The 15659-nt window shown below is 47.3% G+C and overlaps 1 protein-coding gene across 1 annotated transcript; it reads left to right on the top strand.

Annotated features, from left to right (window-relative positions):
• The first annotated feature begins 609 nt into the window (after positions 1-609).
• Positions 610-1410, top strand: LOC125481818 (neuropeptides capa receptor-like). The gene has a single exon (XM_048593735.1). The coding sequence runs from the start codon at positions 610-612 to the stop codon at positions 1408-1410; it is 801 nt and encodes a 266-aa protein (XP_048449692.1).
• Positions 1411-15659: the final 14249 nt, after the last annotated feature.

The following is a 15659-nucleotide window of genomic DNA, read 5'->3' as shown; positions in this document are numbered from 1 at the left end:
TGGATGTCAGTTAATTGAACAAAAGATTAGATCCCGAGGGAAAAGATCCCGTTCCAGGGAGAAGGAGACACTGTTTCAAAATCCCCTCAGGCAGTTAAAGAGGTGAATACATTTTCCCTGTGTTCATGTTTCTTCACAACCAAAAATTGACCACAATTTAGACTAAAAGACAGAAATTTGCAAACTCCATTTGCCCACAAGGAACTTGGAGAGAATCTTTCAGGACGGCAACATCTTCACCCTCCGTATTAGGAACTGTAAATAAGTGACCTGTGGCTGCTCTCGAGTGTGTGAGAATGTTCTACAAACCATCTGTTCTGATGGATGTGCGTTTGTGTCTTTAGGAAGGGAGAGTTTCTCGTGTTTTATGTTACTTTTGTGTAAAAAAAAAAGAGACATTACTATTTGTTATTTCAACTTCATTTTTTTCGATAAATCAGTGATACATTTGAAAATGTCGCTGGGTCCTCAATCACACTGGTAACTTTGCCTCCAGGCTGATGTATAATTTATTTGTTTTCCTTCCTCACAGTTAACGTAGTGACGATCTATGTCCTGCTTTATAAAGATTGTGGATTGTCTCCATGTGTCAGATGTTACCTGGTGGCCATGGCAGTGGCGGATCTACTGGTCATTATCCTCGACCTGATATTGAGACACATTCCCATTGTTTATCGGGAACAGTTTTATTTCCTGGAGTCGATCCCCATGTGCAATATCCACGCCATCTTGCTTTATGCAGCCACTGACTGTTCTGTCTGGTTCACCGTCACTTTCACCTTTGATCGATTTGTAGCCATTTGTTGCCAGAAGCTGAGAAGTAAATATTGCAGTGAGAAAGCGGCGGTTGTAGTTCTGGGAACAGTGACTGTGCTGAGCTGTTTAAAGAACATTTTCTGGTATTTTATGCTTACAGGTCACTACTGGTTTCTGAACTTCCCCTGGTTTTGTGCGGGAACAGCCGATGTTGCAGTATCTCCTGTCTGGGTAGTAATCGAGTTCCTCCACCACATTCTAACCCCAACTCTCCCATTTCTCCTGATTCTGCTGCTCAATGTTTTCACCGTCAGACAAATTTTAGTGAAAAGCAGAACCCGCAGGAGACTCCAGATTCACACCAAAGGGGACGGTCAGTGTGACAAAGAAATGAGAAATAGAAAAAAATCCATCATTTTACTGTTTGTGATCTCGGCCAATTTCATCCTGTTATGGTCAACGTTAATGGTGTATTCTATATGGGCCCGGATGTTGGTGATTGGGTATGACTCTGTGTATCTAGATTGGTTTGTGCAGGAATTGGGCTTCATGCTGCAGCTCCTCAGTTGCTGCACAAACACCGCGATTTATGCCGTGACCCAGACTAAGTTCAGACAGCAGCTAAAGAATGTGTTGAAATATCCCTTTACCTAAATTCATCAATCAATCAAATTCACTCATTAATCAATCCATCCAGGATTTTCTCATTTCAGTTCAATGTTTCAGCAATGAAACAGCCTGTCGCTACGATAACAGACTGAGGGTAGTGCTGGTTTGTCCAACCTTATCCCACAGGGGGTTACAGGGACACATTTCAATGTTTCTCTCAACTCAGGGGCCAGTGAGAAAAGGTACCGTTCCACTAAGTGTATCTATAACTTCAATTTGTAAATAATAAAAATATCCATTAAAAACTGCCAAGCAGCAGAGCAGACTGCTTTTTGTTTGTACAAAACAATTACTGCAGATGCTGGAATCTGTACTGAAAACAACAAATACTGGAGATCACAGCGGGTCAGACAGCATCCATGAAGAGAGAACGAGCTGACATTTCGAGTCTAGGTTACTCTTCATCAGAGCTGAAGTGAAGTGAGGAAGGGACAGCATTGATGCTATAGTTTGGGTGTAGTGGGTGCAGGGTGCTGATGGAGAAAAGATGTTGATAGTTCAGATTAAGTGATACGAATGTGAGAATGGCAGAACAATGGCATGTCTAGTTGCCAGACTTGAACGGACAGTGAGATGGGGAAGGGGAGAACATGACAACAAGCTAATAGAAAAGGAAGAAATGGTTCACAATTTAAAGGTGTTGAACTCAATATTAATTCCAGAAGGCTGTAAAGAGCCTGGTCTGAAGATGAGATGCTGTTTCTCCAGTTTGCTCTGTGATTCACTGGAGCATGCTGAGAACAGACACATGGGCATGTGAGCAGCACGCAGTGCTAAAATGGCCAGCTACAGGAAGGTTGAGGTCATGCTTGCGCACAGATCGGGGATGTTCCACGAAGAGGTCACCCAGTCTGCGTTTGGTTTCTCCAATGTAGAGTAGGGTGCAGCGAATACAATACACAAGATTGGAGGAGGGACATGAGCAATGCTACTTCACCTAAAAAGACTGTTTAGGCCCTTGGATGGTGATCAGGGAGAAGGTGAAGGGCCAGGTGTTGCACTTTTTGCGGTTACATGGGAAAGTGCCGTGGGAAGGGGAGGTGGTGTTGGTGGTTGTGGAATGGACTTGGGTGTCCCGTAGGGAATGATCTCTGTGAAATGCAGATGAGGGCTTGAGGGGAGGATGCGTTTTGTGGCAGCATTCTGCTGGAGTTGTCTGAGATGGCAGAGAATAATACTTTGAATGCGGTGCCTCTCTCAATTATAAAGTCAATATTAGTCCTGTGCTAACATCTAATGGCTACCATGAACAAACCTACAATGTGTCACTGACTGACACCTTCTGAAACATTTGTCCTGGCTTTGCAGATTAAAACACATCTCTCAGCGTTCTACAGACAAAACACAGCGAGATGTGAACCGAAGCATTTTGAATGTCAGACTGAGGAGGGACAATATAAACTAAATGGTACAATAATAAACAGCACGCAGGAACAGGGAAAGATTCAGTTTGACTCTGGAAATGTGTCTCTACAGGAGAGAGACAAATGTGATAAATTCAGACATTCCTACAGTGTAGAAATTTCAGAAGCAGGATATGGAGAACTCTGTAAGAAAGCATATGCAAGTTTTGTTTGCTTGAGATGCAAGTTTCAGAATCTGTTTATAGCCTACTGCTCTGAGAGAAATCCATGTTTAATCAGCGTCTGTCTAATGTACCAAACTTCACACAGGCAGAGCAACAGGAATATACACAATGTGACATGTCACGTCAGCCGCTGAATTGTAATAGTGAGGCCTCCTTCATAAACTGTTATGGAGTTTTAACCTGGAGTCAGGCTTCAGCGATCCCCAGAACAGCAATTTATTGAGCACCATATTACCTACAGTGGCTACAAATGTTGAGCAGTCTCAATATAAAAAACAAAATCAGAATTTCAAATAAACATAACGTGGGGATCTACAAGGCCACAACAGGATGTAAGAGTGACAGCAAGGGAGTGGGAGTGACAGCAAGGGAGTGGGAGTGACAGCGAGGGAGTGGGAGTTACAGAGTGAGAGAGACAATGAGGACATGAGGGAAAGAGAGTGACAGAGTGAGAGAGCGAGGCAGTGAGGGAAATGAGTGTGAAAGAGCGAGACAGCGAGTGTGAGAGTGAGACAGTGAGTGTGAGAGAGCGCAAGAGTGATGGCGAGCGTGTGACAGTGCGACAAGGGGTGAGAGTGTGACAGTGAAGGGGTGAGGGTGACAGCGAGGTGGTGAGAGTGTGACAGTGAGGGATTCAGTGTGACAGTGAGGGACTCAGTATGTGAGGGAGGGATTCCGTGTGAGAGGGAGGGATTCCGTGTGAGAGGGAGGGATTCGATGTGAGAGGGAGGGACTCGATGTGAGAGGGAGGGATTCAGTGTGAGAGTGAGTGAGTCAGAGCGACAGCAAAGGAGTGTGACACAGTAAGGGAGTGAGAGTGACTTTGAGAATGAAGGAGTGAATGCAACAAAGAGAGACTGAGTATCAAACTGAAGGAGTGAGTGATTGAGAAAGACAGTGAAGGAATTAGAATGAGAGAGTGGGAGTGACAGTAAGGGAGTGAGATTGACCAAGAGAGAGTGACCGAGGAGTTTGAGTGAGGGAGTGACAGTGACTGTAAGGGAGGAAGGTTAACAGTGAGGAAGTCACTGCGACTGCCATGGAGTGAGTTTGACAATGAAAGATTGTGAGGAACAGTGAGGGAGTGTGAATGAGGGGATGAGTGAGAGTGAAAGCGAGGGAGTAAGAGTGACAGTGAGGGTGTGACAGTGACAATGAGAGATAGAGAGAGATATTGAGGAAGTGAGTGTTACTGTAAAGGAGTGACCGCCAAAGTGAGGGGGTGAGATTGACCATGAAAGCAAGGGGGTGACAGTGACTGTGAAAGCAAGGGGGTGAGAGTGTGACAGTGACAGTGAGGGGGTGAGAGTGTGACTGTGACAGTGAGGGGTTGAAAATGTGACAGCGAAGGGGTGAGAATGTGACAACAAGGGAATGAAAGTGAGACAGTGACAGTGAGGGGGTGAGAATGTGACAGCGAGGGTTTGAGAGTGTGACAGTGAGTGTGTGTTTGTGTGTATGTACCTGCGCGCAAGAGTGTGTGTGTGTGTGTGTGTGTGTCCATCCAGGAGTTTGTGCACATGGAAGACTGTCTGTGAGAGAGACTTTCAGTCAGAGAGAGTGAGTATCCACCACAGAGGGTGTCCGTGTTTGTGTGAGTGTCGGCACCTGCGCTGTGTGGTGTGTAAGAGTGTGTGTGCGTGTGAAATTGTCTGCAAGAGAGAGAATATGAGAGAGCGTGTGTGCACACGAGAGAACGTACAAGGATGCGTGTGCACACAAGAGAGGCTGAGCCCAAGACAGTATGTATGAGCATGTACAGGAGAGAATATGTGAGTTTCATAGAATCCCTACAGTGTGGAAACAGGCCCTCCGGCCCAACAAGTCCACACTGAACCTCAGAGCATCCCACCCAGACTCATCGCTCACAAACCGCCTAATCTACACATCCCTATGGGCAATTTAGCATGGCCAATTCACCTAACCTGCACATCTTTGGACTGTGAGAGGAAACCGGAGCATGGGGAGAATGTGCAAACTCCACACAGACAGTTGCTCAAGACTGGAATCGAACTTGGGTCCCTGGTGCTGTGAGGCAGCAGTGCTAACCACTGAGCCACCGTGTTTGAGTCAATGTGCACGACAGACTGTGTGTAAAAGTACGAGCAAGAGTGTACACAAGAGAGAGTGAATGAGAGATTTGCGAGAAAGTGTACAAGGGTGCGAGACTGTGTGTGTGTGCATGTGTGTGTGTGAGAGAGAGAGAGGGAGAGAGAGAGAGAGACCAGGAGAGAGAGAGAATGCGTGTTGGTGATAGCCATGATGTGGAGATTGTGGAGATGCCAGTGTTGGACTTAACTGGACAAGGTCAAAAATCACAAGACACCAGTTTATAGTCCAACAATTTTCTTGAAAACGCCAGCTTTCGGAGTCTTGCTCCTTCTTCAGGTGCTAGTGAGAGAGGAGGCATCAGACACAGAATTTATAGATAAAAGATCAAAGGGTCATACAACTGATGCAAAAGTATTGAACAAACATAAGACGGCTGTTAAACCTTTTATCGGTTAGTAGGAGATGCAAATTTCATTTGATTAATATGTAAACCCCAGGATTTCTTTCAAGTCACTGCCCCGAGATAACTAAGGGTTTTATCAGAATACAAGACGTGACATCTCAGGTCAGACAATGCATTTTATGTGTGAGCACTACTGGTTTTATTTCTAAAGTTGGAATTTGTAAAATGCCACATTGACTGTCGACAAATTACAAATTTTTTGAACAAAATAGAATGTATCTGCAAATGCAAATTAGCAAGTGCAAATCCACCCCATAGACTTATATGTATGTAAGTGCATGTGTGTGCGCGAGAGAGAGATTGTGCATGCGCAAAGGTGTATTAGTTTGAGAGAAAAAGTGTGCATGTGCCAGTGTATGTACATGCAAGACTGTGTGCGTGCAAGAGTGTATGTGCGTGCAAGAGTGTATGTGCGTGCAAGAGTGTATGTGTGTGTAAGCGTGTATGTGTGTGTGAGCAAATGTATGTAAGAGTGTGTGTGCAAGAATATGTGCATTTGGGAGTGCATGCAAGTATGTGTGCATGTGTGCAAGTGTGTGCAAGAATATGTGCATTCATGTGCTTGCACAAGAGGATGTATGAAAGAGCGTATATGTGCGTTTGTAAGAATGTGCATGCATGCAACAGAGTTCTGCAAGAGAGTGTGAGAGAGTGTGTGTACACAAGAGAGGCTGTCCAAGAGAGTGCACAAGAGTGTGCACGAGGGAGAGTGTGCACGGTCGCCTGAGTGTGCATGACAGAGAGTGCATGCAAAGGTGTCCGAGAGAGTGTGTGCATGCACTAGTGTGTGTGTCTGTGCGTGAGAGTGTCTTCAAGAGAGTGTGGGTGACTGTGTACGAGAGATTGTGTGTGATAGCATGTGCAAGAGCATGTACAAGAGAGTGAATGAGAGAGCTACAAGAGAGCACACATGTGTGAGAGATAGTATGCGTGCACAAGAGACTGTAAGGTTGTGTGGCTGTGTGTGACAGAGAGACTGTGATATTCGAGGTGTGTGTCTGTGTGTGTGTGTGTGTGTGTGAAAATTTCAAGCCTCTGGTAATTTGCTGTCTTATGACTTGTTCTGTATTTTGATGTTGCTATGATGTTATTTAACGCAGTGGAAGTGGGGGGGGGGGGGCATGCAAATAAACATAGACTCCTGCTGTGTAATTTTGCTGCAAAATGCTCTCACTCCCCCTTTCAACTAATCATTTCTCTTTTATACCAAGGAACTTTTGTTTGGAAAGCTGCAATGTGAAAACCTAAAATTTCTGGGCCCAGGAAAGCCTTGAAAAAGAATAACATCGATTGTGTGGGGACGGGTAGCATTGGCCCGAGCCCTGTTCGACAGGCTGTACCCTGTGGGCCCCACATGAGTCGTATGTCTTTATGACCACGAGGTTTAATGTGGGTGAAAGAGTGGGACAGGATGATAAAATATGACAGTGAGAGAAAGATTTGAAGAACCGTAAGAGTAGGGGAAACAGGAGAACGAGGTAAAGGTATTTGAGGTTGTGAATTAATTGTAATGTTCGATTCTGTGGTCACAGGAAATAATTAAACTGAAACAACACCACAGAGGGAGAAAAAGGTCAATCAGATTATCTGGCTGCTGATTCATTGCTGTATGTGAGTTCTTTCTGTAAATCAATTGCCCCAGTGCCAACATTGCAGGCAGTGACTGTTTTAATCAGCTAAAATATCATTTGAAAATTTTCCAAAGGGCCTGCCATGAAAACTCAACTCATCACCCGATATGTTTATGTTTGGATGTTGCTGAGAGATTGTCTGTGTGACAGAGAGGAAAACCCGGGATCTTGCTGTGCTATCTCCACGTAGAGTTTTTCCTGCTTTGCCTTTCAACTAATGAGGTCTTTTTTTTTCTCCGAAGGGATTTGTTTTTTGAAGAAGCAAAGAGGGAGAGTTTAGGGCCCAAGAGATCTTAAAACAAGGGCTTCCTCCAGAGGGGGACACGATCCTAAGAACTGGAGCCCATGTGAGTTGTGTCTATTTATTACCGCGAGATTTATTTCCATTGGGGGAACCATGGTTTTTTTGGGCCTTTGGTTAATTGTGTTCCTGTTGAATTGCGGCCCTGTCGTTTTTAAGACAGGTTTGAAGCCTAAGGTTAAAGTAACCGGGTCTTGGGATTTGACACAAACGTGTTAACCCTCCTCCCAGTGAATGTCTGACTGACAGGGCTCCCCAAAGTGGAAATTAAAACCCTAATTGTGAAACTCTCTCTAAAGATTTGTTACACTGACAGTAGTAATGTGTTAATGTTAAATTGACACTTGGAATGAGAGATAGAGAGGTGGAGGGAAGGAGGGAGAGGGATGTGAGATTGTTAAATATCTGTCATGTTACTACCTGAGGATACAGCAAATATTTACCGCTTAACTAGCATCCCATCACAAAAATTGAGTTTATCTTGTTCCTGACACATTGCTGCCTGTGGGATCTTGCTGTGCCTCGATGGCCTGCAGCAATGTGTCTGAAGCAATAACTGTCTCAATAAAGTCATTATTTCAAAGCTGTCTGATGGGTCCGGGATTGAGATTTCCCAAGGTTTCCCCAATTTGATCAGAGCTGGGCGTTGCTGAGGGCCGGTTTGTGTGATGGAGAGACACAAAACCCTGGCCTCTTCCTGTGCAGTTCCATTAAAAATGTCCTTCATATCCTCTTCCAATCATTTTCAGCCTCTCACTCTATCCACCGAACCCCGCCCAGGAATTTTTATTTTGAAACTACAGAAGGACAAGAAACCCTTCCCTTCGACAAAAGTTTCCTCCACAGAGGGGCAGACATTGGCCCGAGGCCTGTTCGACAGGCTGCACGTCATGGGGCTCACGTGAGTTGTGTCTGTTTATTACCCCGAGGTTTGATTTTTTGTGGTGGACCCTTGCTTTTAGGGTCCTCTGGTTCACTGGGTCCTGTTGGATTGTGACCCTGTCGTTTTAAACAGGTTTGAAGCCTAAGGTTAAAGTAACTGGGACCTTGGGATTTGACACAAACATGTCAACCCTCTTCCCAGTGACTGCCTGGCTGACAGGACTCCCCAAAGAGGATTTTAAAGACCTAAATGAGAAACTGTCTCCAAAGACTCCTTCTCACATCAGAGTGATATGTGTAGTGTTAAGGCCAGGATGATAAAATTTGATAATCGCAGCAATAAGATGCCAGTTGGCCATTTGAATTCAATTCCATTAGTATCTAGAGGGGATCCCTGTCTTTCTCTCTCTGTCTCCTCTCCTGATCCCTCTCCAGCTTCCGTCTGTTGATTTTTCAAACAAATAGCAACGTCTCACACACAACAATGTGACCAGTCATTATTAGAAGAACATAAGAACTAGGAGCAGGAGTACGGCATCCGGCCCCTCGAGCCTGCTCCGCCATTCAATAAGATCATGGATGATCTTTTTGAGACTCAGCTCTGCTTACCCGCTTGCACACCATAACCCTTAATTCATTTATTGTTCAAAAATCTATCTAGCCTTGCCTTAAAAACATTCAGCGAGGTAGCTTCAACCTCTTCACTGGGCAGGGAATTCCACAGATTCACAACCCTTTGGGTGAAGAAGTTCCTCCTGACCTCAGTCCTACATCTGCTTCCCTTTATTTTGAGGCTATGGCCCCTAGTCCTAGTTTCACCTGCTAGTGGAAACAACCTCTCTGCCTCCACCTTATCTATACCCTTCATAATCTTATATGTTTCTATAAGATCTCCCCTCATTCTTCTGAATTCCAATGAGTATAATCCCAGCCTACACAGTCTCTCCTCATAATCCAACCCTTTCAACTCTGGAATCAACCAAGTGAATCTCCTCTGCACCCCCTCCAGTGCTAGTGTATCCCTTCTCAAGTAAGGAGACCAAAACTGCACACAGTACTCCAGGTGTGGCCTCACCAGGACCCTACACAGCTGCAGCATAGCCTCCCTGTTTTTAAACTCCATCCCTCTAGCAATGACAGACAAAATTCCATTCGCCTTTTTAATTACCTGCTGCACCTGCAATCCTACTTTTAGCGATTCATGCACAAGGACATCCAAGTCCCTCTGCACAGCAGCGTGCTGCAACTTTTTACCATTTAAAACATCGTCCATTTTGCTGTTATTCCTACCAAAATGTATGGCCTCACACTTATCAACATTGTACTCCATCTGCCAGACCTTTGCCCATTCACTTAGACTATCTAAGTGGGGGAGATAGAAATATTTTGCAGCAGAAGGAGATTTTTATTTGAGACAAAAGGGTTAAAAAAAAACAGACATAGACAAAGAGAGAGAGTGCATATGTGCGGGAGGGAGAAATAGAGGGACAAGATGTGTCTTTGTAGCTGGGCTCGGAAAGGAAGAGAGGATCTGGCGGGGTGGGGTGGGGGTTGGTGGTGGAGAGAACAGGGGTCTCTGATATCACATCACTGACCAGCTCCAGTCACTTCCTTCCAGAAAGTACTGTTCGCAAAATTAAATCCTGGGAAGGAGGTTTTTTTTAAGAAAAGGAGCCCCAATGAAAATGACAGCCTCTTGGATGAACATAAAGTGGGATTTCAGTACATTACGGAGTAGAAAGTGACGACCTATAGGATCACACTGTGCATCAATGGCCTGCAGCATTGCTGGCACAGAGGCTGCTGGGAAACAGTGACCCGGTTTATAAAGCAGAATATTCTCAAATATAAACGCTACAGTGTTTTAAAAAGGTGAGATAAAGGTCACAATGTACAAGCATAAATATGAGAGAGAGACAGAGAGGAAGATCATAGATAGAGAGTGGGAGAGAGAGAGAGACAGAAACAGAGAGAAGGAGAAACATCAGATATTGGGGAGGGTGGAGAGAGAGAGAGTGCATAGAGAAACGAGAAAGGGGAAATATTTTGAATTTGGCAAACAGCAGGATTGGTCCCTCTTTGTCATCTTGGAGCCAGAACTCAACCTTTAACCAGCATCAGGGAGATACACAATCTGTCTGTAGTCACATTGCTGCTTGTGGGATCTTGCTGTGTATCAAATTGCCTGCAGTGTGGCCTACATTGCAACAAGTGGCCCAGTGTCAAAATGTCATTTGCAGAGTCTCTGATCTTACATTTTTTTTCTCTCTCTCTCTGTCCATTTCCCTCTCTCCGCAACTTCCTCAGCCTGGGGTCTTCCTTCTTTTCTTTCTGTCCATAGCCTGCCTCTTTCTTTCTCTCTTCCTTCCTCTCTCTCTCTACCTTTCCCTTTCTCCATCCCCATTCCTCAGTCTGGGGACTTCCACCGACACCCGTCAATCTCTCCAGACCGTCCCACCATTTTAAAACGTCAATACTGCAATGTAATGGGTCAGGTTTACAAAATGACAGGAGTGACAACATTTCAGAGACAGAGGTTTAAATCAGTGGGATTGTGGGAGAAAGAAAAGAGATGGAGAGAGTGAGAGCATGGAAAGGCAGGGATGGGAGTGAGATCGGAGGTCTGTGGGGGTGGGAAGTTGAGGATGTGCAGCTAGGGAATAGATACAAGGGCTGGGATGGGGATGCAGGAGGGTCTCCAGTCATTGAACATTGAATTTGCAGGAGAAATAATTCCATCACAAGAGTGACGTTGACAACCTGGGATACAGAGAAAGAGACAGAGAGAGAACTTGGAGAGATACACAAATGTGATGGGTGGGTGTAAGGGTTTCTCAACCTTTGCAGCCTCTGGTTTATAACTCTGTGTGACCTGCTTCTATTGGAATGCAGTGAGACTTTGTGTGCAATCTTGGGGTTCTCTGTTTTTTTGCTGGTGAATCCATTGAAATGGGGTTTAAACCCACTCCCCTTTCACTCTGTCTGTACCCCTTGTGTTTAAAGTGATACAGCAGTCATGTTGATGTGTGTTTCCATATGTGTGTCTCTGTGAGTTTGTATTTGTGTGCCTATCTCTGGCTGTAGTGGGGCTCACTGGAGAGAAGTTTGAATGAATGGATGAATTAAAAAGTGATGAATTGAAGCCTCATTCTCTCGCTCCCTCTTGTGTTTAAAGTGATACAGTACCACCCTCTGGCGGCCTCCCCACTCCGCTATACAAGCCGCAGATTTTTTTTTTTTCGTCTTATAAGTATCACAGCCTGTGAATCTCTCTGGTTGCACCATTTTTTCGCTCTTCAAACAGTGTCCTTGGAGACACGAACTGAGAGAGTAGATTACAAAACATGAAAAAATGCAGAAAGTGCAATAAGATTCACCATGTCGCTTCACAAACGAGATAACAAGGTGTAGAGCTGGAAGAACACAGCAGGCCAAGCAGCATCATAGGAGCAGGAAGGCTGACGTTTCGGGCCTAGACCCTTCTTCAGAAATGGGGGAGGGGAAGGGGGTTCTGAAATAAATAGGGAGAGAGGGGGAGGCGGATAGAAGATGAATAGAGGAGAGGATAGGTGGAGAGGAAACAAACAGGTCAAAGAGGCGGGGATGGAGCCAGTAAAGGTGAGTGTAGGTGGGGAGTTAGGGAGAGGATAGGTCAGTCCAGGGAGGACGGACAGGTCAAGGGGACGGGATGAGGTTAGTAGGTAGGAGATGGGGGTGCGGCTTGAGGTGGGAGGAGGGGATAGGTGGGAGGAAGGACAGGTTAGGGAGGCGGGGACGAGCTGGGCTGGTTTTGGGATGCGGTAGGGGGAGGGGAGATTTTGTAGATTGTGAAGTCCACTTTGATACCATTGGGCTGCAGGGTTCCCAAGCGGAATATGAGTTGCTGTTCCTGCAACCTTCGGTTAGCATCGTTGTGGAACTGCAGGAGGCCCAGGATGGACATGTCATCTGAGGAATGGGAGGGGGAGTTGAAATGGTTCACAACTGGGAGGTGCAGTTGTTTAGTGCGAACCGAGCGGAGGTGTTCTGCAAAGCAGTCCCCAAGCCTCCGCTTGGTTTCCCCGATGTAGAGGAGGCCACAACGGGAACAGCGGATGCAGTATAGCACATTAGCAGATGTGCAGGTGAACATCTGCTTGATGTGGAAAGTCTTCTTGGGGCCTGGGATGGGAGTGAGGACGGAGGTGTAGGGGCAGATGTAGCACTTCCTGCGGTTGCAGGGAAAAGTGCCAGGTGACGTGGGGCTGGAGGGGAGTGTGCAGCGGACAAGGGAGTCACGGAGAGAGTGGTCCCTCCGGAAAGCAGATAAGGGTGGGAGAGAAAAATTTCTTTGGTGGTGGGGTCGGATTGCAGATGGCGGAAGTGTCGGAGGATGATGCATTGGATTCGGAGGTTGGTGGGGTGGCTCGTGTGGACGAGGGGGATTCTGTTTTGATTGTTATTGCGGGGATGGGGTGTGAGGGTTGAGTTGCGGGAAATGTGGGACACACGGTCGAGGGCGTTCTCGACCACTGACGGGGGGAGGTCGTGGTCCTTGAAGAACGAGGACATCTGAGATGTACGGGAGTGGAATGCCTCATCCTGGGAGCAGATCCGGCTGAGGCAAAGGAATTGGGAATAGGGGATAGCATTTTTGCAGGAAGGTGGGTGGGAGGAGGTGTGTTCTATGTAGCTGTGGAAGTCAGTGGGCTTGAAATGAATATCGGTTTCTAGGTGGTTGCCCGATATGGAGACCGAGAGGCCCAGGAAGGGGAGCGAGGTGTTAGAGATGGTCCAGGTAAACTTAAGGTTGGGGTGGAAGGTGTTAGTGAAGTGGATGAACTGTTTGAGCTCCTTGTGGGAGCACGAGGCAGCGCCGATACAGTCATCGATGTAATGGAGGAAGAGGTGGGGTTTAGGGCCAGTGTAGCTACGGAACAAGGATTGTTCCACGTAACCTACAAAGAGGCAGGCATAGCTTGGGCTCATGCAGGTACCCATGGCTACCCCCTTTGTCTGTAGGAAGTGGGAGGAATTGAAAGAGAAGTTGTTGAGGGTGAGGACGAGTTCAGCTAAGCGGATGAGGGTGTCAGTGGAGGGGGACTGGTCCGGCCTGCGGGATAGGAAGAAGTGGAGGGCCTTTAGGCCATCTGTATGGGGAATGCAGGTGTATAGATACTGGACGTCCATGGTAAAGATGAGGTGTTGGGGACCGGGGAATTGGAAGTTCTGGAGGAGGTGGAGGGCGTGGATGGTGTCACGGACGTAGGTGGGGAGTTCCTGGACCAAGGGGGAGAAAATGGAGTCCGGATAGGTGGAGATAAGTTCGGTGGGGCAGGAGCAGGCGGAGACAATGGGTCAACCAGGGCAGTCAGGTTTGTGGATTTTGGGAAGGAGAAAGAAGCGGGCTGTGCGGTGTTGGGGAACGATGAGGGTGGAAGGTCACCTTAACTGATGAGGTTGTGGATGGTTTGGGAGATGATGGTTTGGTGGTTGGGGGTGGGGTCATGATCAAGGGGGCGGTAGGAGGAGGTGTCGGAGAGTTGGTGCCTGGCCTCGGCGATGTAGAGGTCAGTGCGCCATACTACAACTGCACCTCCCTTGTCCGCGAGTTTTATGGTGAGGTTGGGATTGGAGCAGAGGGAGTGGAGAGCTGCACGTTCTGCGGGGGAGAGGTTGGAGTGGGTGAGAGGGGTGGAGAGGTTGAGGCGATTGATGTCACGATGGCAGTTGGAGATGAAGAGGTCGAGGGAGGGTAGGAGGCCTTGGGGTGGTGTCCAGGAGGAGGGGGTGTGTTGGAGGCAGGAGAAAGGGTCAGTGGAGGGAGGGTTAGGCTCACAGTTGAGGAAGTAATCACAGAGGCGGAGGCAACGGAAAAACTGCTCAATGTCCAAACATGAGCGGCATTCATTGATCTGTGGGTGGAGGGGGACAAAGGTGAGCCCTTTACTGAGGACTGACTGTGCGTCCTCAGTAAGGGGAAGGTCTCGGGGGATGGTGAAGACTCGGCAGGGCTGGGTGCTGTTGTCTCCTCTGGAGCTGCTGGCTGTGGAGGCGATGGGCAGAGCGACGTCAGCGTCGCTGGTGGGCGGCGCGACATTGGCATCGGTGGTGAGCAGGGCGATGTCGGTAGAGGGCGGAGCGGGATAGGCGGCGGCAGCAGCGGTGACGGTAGGTGCGTCCTCAGTGTCTATGGTGTTGGCCTCGGAAATGGAGGCGGTGTCATCAGCAGCGGTGTCGATGGTGTTCGCTGTCCCAGAAGTGGTGTACCCGGCGGTGGCGGATGTGACGTCATTCGTGGGTGCTCCGACAGTGGCCACATGGCCAATGGCGGCGGGCTCATTGTGGGGAAGGTCCTGGGTAGGGTTGGGGTTTGGGGGAGTGGAGGAAGCCTGTTTTGGGTGGTAGGCACCAGTAAGTTTACTGTACTTACGGTTTTTAAGTGTCCAATAAAGCTGAGTAGAATTGTGAGTTCAGGTTGTGGATCCTACGAAGAATAAAAAACAGGAGAGGTCCTTTGCAAGTCTGGGAGAGGGAGGCTCTGAGCTGGGGTAGGCTTGATTGTAGTGCCAGGAGATGCTGGCGCATTGGTGCGAGTGTGTGTTTCAGGAGTCACAAGGAGAAACGTTTTTGAAGGATCTCAATGTTCTGAATGTAGACATTGTCACGGTTGGGACAAATTGGGAAGGCCTGAATGTGGACTGTAGTCCATTGGGGATGATCCAGTTCCATAGGCATGCACTAAGAAAGGTACTATTTCAACAGCAATGTAGTTTAACATTGGTTCCTTCACCAGTTTCCTCTCACAAGGAAGTAACCACTGCTGCAGAAGATCATACAATCCCAATTCCCCGGCCCAAAATCAGAGAAACTCAGTGGCGCAGCCGCGAAGATACAACCGGAAATGGGGATGGCAATGAGCGCGCGGAACTACTCTGTGGCTCCAGTGACGCAATCGGTGAGCGCGCGGTCCTTCTATGACAGTATAGAGGCGCGTGAAATGCCGAGGCTGTGAGCTCCAACCTCACCCGGAGCAGCTTTTATTGACATGGAGCAGGGATTATTGGGGCATCAGGTTGTGGGAAACATCACAGAGCAATGTTGCCCAAAACAGAATGTGTTAAGTCGGCTAGTTTATTTTGTTGGATCATGATCTGCCCCAGGCAAATGTCTCAATTATCAACCAATTTAGAGATTGCTCCTTTGTCTCCTGACAGACTCCTCCTGCCGGTTAAATTCACTCTTTGTCTGTTTGTCTGTGCGTCTTTTAAAATAAGCTTCTTAATTCATGTCGGCGACCTTTCATCAGAACTAGACACATTTTCATGTGTTTGATGC

This window comes from Rhincodon typus, unplaced genomic scaffold, assembly GCF_021869965.1.
Source record: "Rhincodon typus isolate 14 unplaced genomic scaffold, sRhiTyp1.1 hic_rhity00003699, whole genome shotgun sequence".
Classification (NCBI taxonomy): Eukaryota; Metazoa; Chordata; class Chondrichthyes; order Orectolobiformes; family Rhincodontidae; genus Rhincodon; species Rhincodon typus.
This window is presented reverse-complemented; position numbering and strand designations above follow the sequence as displayed.